The sequence below is a fragment of the Bombina bombina genome, chromosome 1, assembly GCF_027579735.1.
Source record: "Bombina bombina isolate aBomBom1 chromosome 1, aBomBom1.pri, whole genome shotgun sequence".
In the NCBI taxonomy this organism is placed as follows: Eukaryota; Metazoa; Chordata; class Amphibia; order Anura; family Bombinatoridae; genus Bombina; species Bombina bombina.
Genome location: NC_069499.1, coordinates 200353594 through 200364981, shown reverse-complemented (window position 1 = coordinate 200364981; position 11388 = coordinate 200353594). Strand labels below are relative to the sequence as shown.

Below are 11388 nucleotides of genomic sequence, written 5' to 3'. Positions count from 1 at the left end.
TCCCTACTTGTCTGCTGGAACATCTGATGTTTCTGGTAGGCTCCAGTTGCGGTTCCAACTGGACGAACGATTCTGGGGTTTAGCCTCTATTGCTAGGGTGGTTACCGTTTCCTAAATCCTATTCTTCTCACCTGGGGTGAGGAAGGGGTTTTCAGTGTTCTCCTGTATTGGGAGGTACCTCAGTATCTGTGAAGGACCCGTGGGTCCTTGTTTTCTTGCCTCATAGGGTTTTTTTCCCTCTCTTGCGTCCTCAGAATTACGGACTGTATTCTGGTATCGTGATGCTGTGGGTCAGAGTACTTTTCTTCCCTTGGGGAGTGTTCCTTCTTTTTGGAAGGCTGCTGAATGAGGTTCCTGTCATAAGTTCAGGATAGCTCTGCGTGTCTATGCTTGTTTAGCTGGAGGGGTTTTGACTTGTCTAGGTTCAAGGGGGAACTCGCGGTTTTCTGGGTCACCATGGTTGGTATGGTGAGGTGTCAGGGTTATGTAGGTGACTTTCTGGTCATCCTAGAAAGGTTTTATCTCCTGACTAGGGACCTTCTGGTCTTTGTCCTCTTATGGAATTTGTTTCCCTGGACAGTGGTCCAATGGCAACCTTTGGTTGCTCTAAGTGGGATTGGATCCTTTTGATATATCATAGAGTCTTCTATTCTCCCTATCAGGGGTAGATAGAGTTTTTCCCAGTTTGGCTTGATCCCGTGTTGGATAGTCCTTTGGATAATTTATGGGTTCCTCTTTTCTCCTTTTCAAGGGTTGATAGAGAGTTTTTGGTTCTAGGTCAAAAATGTTTTCTGTGGGAGTTGAGTGCCACATGGTTGACTCCTCAGAAGCCTTGTGCTCAGCAGACTCTAAGTCTGAGTGGTCTCTAGCATGGCTTTACAGGTTATGTAACTGATGAGTGGTTACCCAGGCTTCCGTTTTTTTCCCTTGTCGTATATAGTTTTTGTGGGGTGTTGAGTCATTTCAGGCTGTGGTGCCTTTCGAAGGAGCCACCTTTTTTGTACCCACCCTTTCTTTGCAGTCAGTGTCTTTTAGCTTGGGTATTGTTTTCCCAAAAGTAATGAATGCACCTGTGGACTCTTCCCGTTTAAGAAGAAAAACATAAATTATGCTTACCTGATAATTTTCTTTTCTTCTGACGGGAAGTGTAAACAGCTCACTCCGTGCTTTATTTCTGGGGTGGCAGTATATATAGTTGTTCTTATGGCACTTTTTTTCACCCTGATATTTTTCCTACTGTTTCTTGTTCCCTTGGCAGAATGACTGGGGATGGGGGAAGTGGGGGGAGGTATTTGAAGCCTTTGGCTGGAGTGTCTTTGCCTCCTCCTTCCCGTCTTCTTCAGTCCAAAAAGCATTAGACTCAGTATTTATCTGATAGTCCCTGTAACATGACACACCTCCTTGGTATAATTTCAGATCTTATCATTGTCACCTCTAGTAACTGTAGCTCTCAGGCATTCTCCCATGCAGCATATCTACTTCCTTATAACTGTTTAAAAAAGTATTGTCTATGATTTTTTTTTCCAGCCCCACTTTCACTTTATGTTCTCATTTTCCTTTTTCAACAATAAATAATTTTTTAAAACTGTATTTATACACATAGCTCTGGTGGTCTTGTTGGAAGGGCAGCAAGTTAATTTCCGTAAGTGATATAGCGTAATAACTCATCAACATAATGAGGTCATTACATAATGTTCTAATGATCTACAAGAAAGTGCTGGAATATGAAATTTGTAACTGCAATTGTTCATGAGCAACTGTTTTTATTTCTGACCTGTAACTCATTTGATCTACACACAGGGATCACCATGGAGGAGGCTGCATATGAATATGAGAAAGGGCACATCAAGAAGCTACAGGAGCAGCGCATGATTATGCAGAAGAAGACATTTACCAAATGGATGAACAACATCTACAAGGAACATGTAGGTAGATATAAGCTGTTTCAATGCCTGACTTACTTGTATGTGGCTAGGGGAAATTTCCAGCAGATTAAATCTATCTATCATTACTGGAGTGGTTTACATCTGGAGCTAATGATTCATCATGAAAAAAAATGGAAGACCCATCATGCAAAAGATGGCAGCTCTCAAGATAGAAATTGTCTGCACTCAAGAATGAAAGATAACAAATCTTACATTTTATTATATCAACTAGAAATTTACATACAGGGAGTGCAGAATTATTAGGCAAGTTGTATTTTTGAGGATTAATTTTATTATTGAACAACAACCATGTTCTCAATGAACCCAAAAAACTCATTAATATCAAAGCGGAATAGTTTTGGAAGTAGTTTTTAGTTTGTTTTTAGTTATAGCTATTTTAGCGGGATATCTGTGTGTGCAGGTGACTATTACTGTGCATAATTATTAGGCAACTTAACAAAAAACAAATATATACCCATTTCAATTATTTATTTTTACCAGTGAAACCAATATAACATCTCAACATTCACAAATATACATTTCTGACATTCAAAAAAAAAACAAAAACAAATCAGTGACCAATATAGCCACCTTTCTTTGCAAGGACACTCAAAAGCCTGCCATCCATGGATTCTGTCAGTGTTTTGATCTGTTCACCATCAACATTGCGTGCAGCAGCAACCACAGCCTCCTAGACACTGTTCAGAGAGGTGTACTGTTTTCCCTCCTTGTAAATCTCACATTTGATGATGGACTACAGGTTCTCAATGGGGTTCAGATCAGGTGAACAAGGAGGCCATGTCATTAGATTTTCTTCTTTTATACCCTTTCTTGCCAGCCACGCTGTGGAGTACTTGGACGCGTGTGATGGAGCATTGTCCTGCATGAAAATCATGTTTTTCTTGAAGGATGCAGACTTCTTCCTGTACCACTGCTTGAAGAAGGTGTCTTCCAGAAACTGGCAGTAGGACTGGGAGTTGAGCTTGACTCCATCCTCAACCCGAAAAGGCCCCACAAGCTCATCTTTGATGATACCAGCCCAAACCAGTACTCCACCTCCACCTTGCTGGCGTCTGAGTCGGACTGGAGCTCTGTGCCCTTTACCAATCCAGCCACGGGCCCATCCATCTGGCCCATCAAGACTCACTCTCATTTCATCAGTCCATAAAACCTTAGAAAAATCAGTCTTGAGATATTTCTTGGCCCAGTCTTGACGTTTCAGCTTGTGTGTCTTGTTCAGTGGTGGTCGTCTTTCAGCCTTTCTTACCTTGGCCATGTCTCTGAGTATTGCACACCTTGTGCTTTTGGGCACTCCAGTGATGTTGCAGCTCTGAAATATGGCCAAACTGGTGGCAAGTGGCATCTTGGCAGCTGCACGCTTGACTTTTCTCAGTTCATGGGCAGTTATTTTGCGCCTTGGTTTTTCCACACGCTTCTTGCGACCCTGTTGACTATTTTGAATGAAACGCTTGATTGTTCGATGATCACGCTTCAGAAGCTTTGCAATTTTAAGAGTGCTGCATCCCTCTGCAAGATATCTCACTATTTTTGACTTTTCTGAGCCTGTCAAGTCCTTCTTTTGACCCATTTTGCCAAAGGAAAGGAAGTTGCCTAATAATTATGCACACCTGATATAGGGTGTTGATGTCATTAGACCACACCCCTTATCATTACAGAGATGCACATCACCTAATATGCTTAATTGGTAGTAGGCTTTCGAACCTATACAGCTTGGAGTAAGACAACATGCATAAAGAGGATGATGTGGTCAAAATACTCATTTGCCTAATAAATCTGCACTCCCTGTACATGTGGAAGAAGACCCCATTCAATCTACCTCTCCATATATATATAATTTTCAATATTTTTTTTCATTTTTGAGTCCAGTCATATTTAATTTTATGTAACTTTCCCTGTATACGTGAATATGTGTGTGCGTACATACACCTATGCTCGCAGGGGTAGCACTACCATTGGTGCAGCAGGTGCAGTTGCACCGGGGGCCCAAGGGCTGGGGTGGGCATAGCAGTCATTCTAGACATAGGCTTGTGCAGAATGTGTACAATCCTCATGCAGAGTAATCTTTTATTAGCGCATGTTGCAGGTGTAGCTATCTATCTATCCTCAAAATCATTATATAGAGTTACCTATTGGGGGCCCAAAAAAAAATTTGCAACAGGGCCCTCTGTTGAGTAGGTCCAGTACTGTATGCACGTATGTGTGTGAGCGTACACAACCAAATTCTTCCTTACCCAATTGACAGCTACTTCACAGATTTAAGATTCCCCAGGTAGATCCGTCCTCATAAACAATTTCCTCCTCCTCCTCCCACATGAAAGCCTGAAGACCAAACTCCCTTAAATGGTTTAGGGAGACAGCACTTTATAGGTAGCTGAATTCATGTGTCTAAAGTACTTTGGAGCTGAAAGTGGTAATATAACTATGAACTATGGTATAATCTATTAATAAATTCTAGCTGCTGCTCTTTGGGCACTGACCTCTGAACAGTTTTTGAATACTAGCTGTGGTAAAATCACTGAAAACAAGATTTATTTTTGAAGGGCAATAAATGTAGGAAGATACTAAAGTTATCTCACTCCTGGAATGCATTTTATTTTCTATACTCCTGTAATTATAGAGGGCTAAATGCCTTCCTGTAATCAGCAGTATATGAAACTAACATACATGACCCGCCCTGATTCTTATCTAGTGACCAAAATCCAACTACACCATGTAATTTTACTGTTATTATTTTTTAGACTGAATAATTAAATTAATTAATTAAATATTTATGTTGAAATATAGTTTTATTAAAGCTAGTTTTGGTCTTAAATTAATTTTTGTGCATGGTATTTCCAAGAAAATAGACATTAAAACAAAAACATCATTAAAATGTATAGCGCCAACACAATGCCATAACCCTGCAACCAGTGACTATTTATTGCAAAATAACTACCCCATGAAACCTCGGAAACCAAGACAGCAAGTTAAAGCCCAACGCTAAACCACTTTGCTGAGGTTAACAGGTCTAATGCTGGATTTGTTGTAGCGTGCGTTTGCCCACAATCTAGCGTGTGTTTGCCCACAGCATCGTTTTCCACTTTTGTCCTAAATACGTAGGGCCAGATTAGAAGTGGAGCACTATTGCTTGCGCACAAACACCACCAGAAGTAAACTTTTAACGTTCACAGGTTAGCGTGCTTATTACAAGTTGAAAGTTAAAATGTCTGTACACGAGCGAAAAACGACGCACTCTAACTTAAGGACTTCGAATATTGTGACTGTGCTAACTTCTTCTTGCCATAGACTTTAATGGAAAATGCAAACTGAAAAACAAAACCTAACACTTAGTTAATATTTACAGTAAATACACAGTAAAACACTTTATTAAAGTGAAGGTAAACTTTGATGAATGAAAGCCCGTTTTATAAAAATACTATTAAAAACAGGGGCACTTTCATTCATCAAAGTTTAGAAAGCAGCCATTTTGTTTAAAAACTTACCTTTGTTCTTTTCACAGCCAGAGCAGCTTCCCTCACCCAGAGATCCTCTCTTCACATGTCAGCAATGACTAATCCGACTTCCTCAAATCACGGCATAGCCTCAGGCACTGACTCCCCTGGGGGGGAAAGCCATGCTTGGAGGAAGCCAGATTAGTCATTGCTGACGTGTGAAGAGAGGATCTCCGGGTGGGGGAAGCTGCTCCGGCTGTGAAGTGAAGAAAGGTAAATTTTTAAACAAAATGCCTGCTTTCCAAACTTTGATGAATGAAAGTGCCCCTGTTTTTAATAGTATTTTTTTTAAAACTGGGCTTTCATTCATCAATGTTTACCTTCACTTTAAATATTAAAATGTAATAAAAATGATTTTTCATGTATTGGAGGGGAAAGGGCTCCAAAGTATACATACATATCTATATATGTGTACACATGTGCCAGATGATAGTCGCTTGCTCAGCCTTCCTGTACAAATATGGTGTCAGGCTTTTCTGTACAGTAACACAGTGGTAGCAGTGTAAAGTCAAATTCATACACTTTCCTTACACTGTAAGCGTTGTGTTGCAAGGCGCACAGAGAGGGACCAGGCATGATGCAGGTGGAGCCCCCCTGTGGTAACATTACTACTGATTACAGTGCAAGATGGGCCCCCTAGAGGTGTGGGCCCAGTTTCAATTGAGACCTCTGAAACCTCTGTAGTTACGCCCCAGAATACAACAGTATAATTGCAGAATACAGTATATGTCCCTATGAGCTCCTTTGATTTAGACAAGAGTTATTAATACTAATTATTAATACTAAACCTAATATAATTTATGTTTAAAGCTTATTTCTCTTGCAAGGTGTATCCAGTCCACGGATTCATCCTTTACTTGTGGGATATTCTCATTCCCTACAGGAAGTGGCAAAGAGAGCACACAGCAAAGCTGTCCATATAGCTCCCCCTCTAGCTCCACCCCCCAGTCATTCTCTTTGCCGGCTCTAAGCACTAGGGTCTCTCTACGGGAGGGTAAAGTGAATGTCGTGTTAGAATTGTAGTTTTATTATCTTCAATCAAAAGTTTGTTATTTTAAATGGTACCGGTTTGTACTATTTACTCTCTAGCAGAAAAGTGATGAAGATTTCTGCTGAGAGGAAAATGATTTTAGCATGTTGTAACTAAAATCCACTGCTGTTCCCACACAGGACTGAGGAGTACCAGAAAACTTCAGTTGGGGGGAACGGTTTGCAGGGTAATCTGCAATGAGGTATGTTCAGTCATTTATTTCTAGACAAGACTGAGATAATGCTAGAAAAGACTGACAATATCCCCATGAGGGGAGGGTAAGCTATGTTCACAGACTTAGTAAGGAATTGAATGCTTACATAACAGGGCTAATTATGCTGGTTGACACTGATTCAGGGCAATCGATTGTTTATTCAAGGATAATATCGTTTGTAGACACTTTGAAAGTCTTTTTGGGGTTCTTTCTGGGGTTATTACCCACATGGCTGGTTTTTAGTCACTTAAGAGATTTACTAGGCCTCACAACTCCGGAGTAGAGTGGGAGGGGCCTAATTTCGCGCCTCAGATGCGCAGTTAGAATTGAATAGAAGTTCATGCTGCTTCACATGGAGGGTTCTGCTGCTGTTTGAGGGCCTTATAGAAGCTATATTCCCCCAAATTTCAGGAGAATTGCTGCATTTTTCACTGTTTTGTAAAATTGTGTGCTCTTTTTATCTCTTAAAGGCACAGTAACGTTTTTTTCAAATTGTGTTTTTTATTTGATTAAAGTGATTTCCAAGCCTGCTTGTATATATTACTAGTCTATTAAACATGTCTGACACTAAGGAAAATCCTTGTTCAATGTGTTTAGAAGCCATGGTGGAACCCCCTCTCAGAATGTGTCCCACTTGTACTGATATGTCTATACATTTTAAAGATCATATTGTTGCACTTAAAAATGTGGCCCAAGATGATTCTCAGACTGAAGGTAACGAGGGTAGCCCGTCTGCCTCTCCCCAAGTGTCACAACCAGTTACGCCCGTGCAAGCGACGCCTAGTACCTCTAGTGCGTCTAACTCTTTTACATTACAAGACTTAGCGGCAGTCATGGATAATTCTCTTACAGCCTTCTTATCTAAACTGCCTGTATTACCCGCAAAGCATGATAGCTCCGTTTTAAGAACAGATTATGAGCATTCTGACGCTTTGGTAGCCGTATCCGATATACCCTCACAACGCTCTGAAGTGGGAGCGAGGGATTTGATGTCTGAGGGAGAAGTCTCTGATTCAGGAAGGGTTCCTCCTAAGACAGATTCAGATACATTGGCTTTTAAATTTAAACTAGAACACCTCCGCATTTTGCTTAGGGAGGTATTAACTACTCTGGATGACTGCGACCCTTTGGTGATCCCAGAGAAATTGTGTAAAATGGACAAGTACCTAGAGGTCTCTGTTTACACGGATACGTTTCTGGTCCCTAAGAGGATTGTGGATATCGTTACTAGGGAGTGGGATAGACCAGGTGTTCCCTTTGCTCCCCCTCCTGTTTTTAAGAAAATGTTCCGCATACCTGACCCTGTGCGGGACTCGTGGCAGACGGTCCCTAAGGTGGAGGGGGCTATTTCTACACTTGCTAAACGCACAACCATACCAATTGAAGACAGTTGTGCTTTTATAGACCCTATGGATAAGAAGTTAGAGGGTTTACTTAAGAAAATTTTTGTTCAACAAGGTTTTCTTCTCCAACCTATTGCCTGCATTATTCCTGTATCTACTGCAGCTGCTTTCTGGTTTGAGGCGCTGGAAGACTCGCTCCAGACGGAGACCTCATATGAGGAAATTATGGATAGAATTAAGGCTCTAAAGCTAGCTAATTCCTTTATCACTGACGCCGCTTTCCAAATAGCTAAGTTAGAGGCGAAAAATTCAGGTTTCGCCATTTTGGCGCGCAGGGCGCTATGGCTAAAGTCCTGGTCGGCCGATGTGTTGTCTAAATCCAAGCTTTTGAACATTCCTTTCAAAGGAAAGACCCTCTTCGGGCCTGAATTGAAAGAGATTATTTCAGATATCACCGGGGGAAAAGGCCATGCTCTCCCTCAGGACAAGCCCTTTAAGACAAAGAACAAAGCTAATTTTCGTTCCTTTCGCAATTTCAGGAATGGCTCCGCTTCATTCTCTCCGGCTGCAAAGCAAGAGGGTAACGCTTCACAGCCCAAGGCCACCTGGAAACCTTACCAGGGCTGGAATAAGGGTAAACAGGCCAAAAAGCCTGCAGCTGCCACCAAGACAGCATGAAGGGGTAGCCCCCGATCCGGGACCGGATCTAGTAGGGGGCAGACTCTCTCTCTTCGCTCAGGCCTGGGCAAGAGATGTACATGATCCTTGGGCATTAGAGATTGTAGCCCAGGGATACCTTCTAGAATTCAAGGACTCTCCTCCAAGGGGACGGTTCCACATTTCTCGTCTGTCTACAGATCAGACAAAGAAAGAGGCATTTTTACGCTGTGTAGAAGATCTACTTACAATGGGAGTGATCCACCCAGTTCCAATTGACTGGGGTTTTACTCAAACCTGTTTGTGGTTCCCAAAAAAGAAGGAACTTTCAGACCAATCCTGGATCTCAAAATTCTAAACAAATTCCTCAGAGTCCCATCATTCAAGATGGAGACCATTCAGACAATCTTACCAATGATCCAGGAGGGTCAATATATGACTACCGTGGATCTAAAGGATGGGTATTTGCATATTCCTATCCACAAAGATCATCACCAGTTTCTCAGGTTCGCCTTTCTGGACAAGCATTATCAGTTTGTGGCTCTTCCTTTCGGTTGGCCACTGCTCCCAGAATTTTCACAAAGGTGCTAGGGTCCCTCCTGGCGGTGCTAAGACCACAGGGCATAGCAGTGGTGCCTTACTTAGACGACATCTTAATTCAGGCGTCGACTTTCCAAAGAACCAAGTCTCACACAGAGATCGTATTGGCCTTTCTGAGGTCTCACGGGTGGAAGGTGAACGTAAAAAAGAGTTCTCTCTCCCCCCTCACAAGAGTTCCATTCCTAGGAACCCTGATAGACTCGGTAGTAATGAAAATATTTCTGACGGAGGTCAGAAAGTTAAAACTGTTAACTACTTGCCAAGCTCTTCATTCCATTCCTCGGCCATCTGTAGCTCAGTGCATGGAGACAATCGGTCTAATGGTAGCGGCAATGGACATAGTCCCTTTTGCTCGGATACACCTCAGACCACTGCAACTATGCATGCTCAAACAGTGGAATGGGGATTATGCAGATTTGTCTCCTCAAATTCAGTTGGACCAGGAGACCAGAGATTCTCTTCTCAGGATCACCTGTCTCAGGGAATATGTTTCCGCAGACCAGAGTGGATCATTGTAATGACCGATGCCAGTCTGTTAGGCTGGGGTGCGGTCTGGGACTCCCTGAAAGCTCAGGGCTTATGGTCTCGGGAAGAAACTCTTCTCCCGATAAACATTCTGGAACTGAGGGCGATATTCAATGCTCTTCAGGCATGGCCTCAAATAGCTGCGGCCAAATTCATCAGATTTCAGTCGGACAACATCACGACTGTAGCTTACGTCAATCATCAGGGGGGAACAAAGAGTTCCCTAGCGATGACGGAAGTAACCAAAATAATCAGGTGGGTGGAGAATCACTCCTGCCATCTCTCAGCAATTCACATCCCAGGAGTAGACAACTGGGAGGCGGATTTTCTAAGTTGTCAGACTTTTCACCCGGGGGAGTGGGAACTCCACCCGGAGGTATTTGCCCAGCTAACTAAGCTATGGGGCACTCCAGAGTTGGATCTGATGGCGTCCCGTCAGAATGCCAAACTTCCTCTCTACGGGTCCAGGTCCCAGGACCCCAAGGCAGTATTGATAGATGCTCTAGTAGCGCCTTGGTCCTTCAATCTTGCTTATGTTTTTCCACCTTTTCCTCTCCTCCCTCGTCTGGTCACCAGAATCAAGCAGGAGAAGGCTTTGGTGATTCTGATAGCGCCTGCGTGGCCACGCAGGACTTGGTATGCAGACCTAGTGGACATGTCATCTGTCCCACCATGGACACTGCCAATGAGGCAGGATCTTCTAATACAGGGTCCGTTCAAGCATCCAAATCTAGTTTCTCTACGTCTGACTGCTTGGAGATTGAACGCTTAATTCTATCAAAGCGTGGTTTCTCTGAGTCAGTTATAGATACTCTGATTCAGGCTAGAAAGCCTGTCACCAGGAAAATCTACCATAAGATATGGCGGAAATATCTTTGTTGGTGTGAATCCAAGGGTTACTCATGGAGTAAGATTAGGATTCCCAGGATATTGTCCTTTCTCCAAGAAGGATTGGAGAAAGGATTGTCAGCTAGTTCCTTAAAAGGACAAATATCTGCTCTGTCTATCCTTTTACACAAGCGTCTTGCAGAGGTACCAGACGTTCAAGCGTTTGCTCAGGCTTTAGTCAGAATCAAGCCTGTCTATAAACCTGTGGCTCCGCCATGGAGTCTAAATCTAGTTCTTTCAGTTCTTCAAGGGGTTCCGTTTGAACCTTTACATTCCATAGATATTAAGTTGCTATCTTGGAAAGTTTTGTTTTTGGTAGCTATCTCTTCTGCTCGAAGAGTTTCAGAATTATCTGCCTTACAGTGTGATTCACCTTACCTGGTGTACCACGCAGATAAGGTAGTTTTGCGTACCAAGCCTGGTTTTCTTCCTAAAGTTGTTTTTAACAAGAATATTAACCAGGAAATAGTTGTTCCTTATCTGTGTCCTAATCCATCTTCAAAGAAGGAACGTCTACTACACAATCTTGATGTAGTTTGTGCTTTAAAGTTCTATTTACAAGCAACTAAGGATTTCAGACAAACATCTTCCTTGTTTGTTATCTATTCTGGTAAGAGGAGAGGTTGGAAAGCGACTGCTACCTCTCTTTCCTTTTGGCTGAAAAGCATCATCCGTTTGGCCTATGAGACTGCTG

The 11388-nt window shown here is 42.4% G+C and overlaps 1 protein-coding gene across 1 annotated transcript in view; it reads left to right on the top strand.

Moving 5' to 3' along the window:
• The first annotated feature begins 1808 nt into the window (after positions 1–1808).
• Positions 1809–11388, top strand: part of LOC128657199 (spectrin beta chain, non-erythrocytic 5-like) — a 46646-nt gene continuing 37066 nt past the window's right edge. Inside the window, exon 1 of the mRNA XM_053711456.1 lies at positions 1809–1925. Coding sequence (XP_053567431.1) covers positions 1809–1925 — 117 coding nt within the window. The remainder of the gene's footprint in view (positions 1926–11388) is intronic.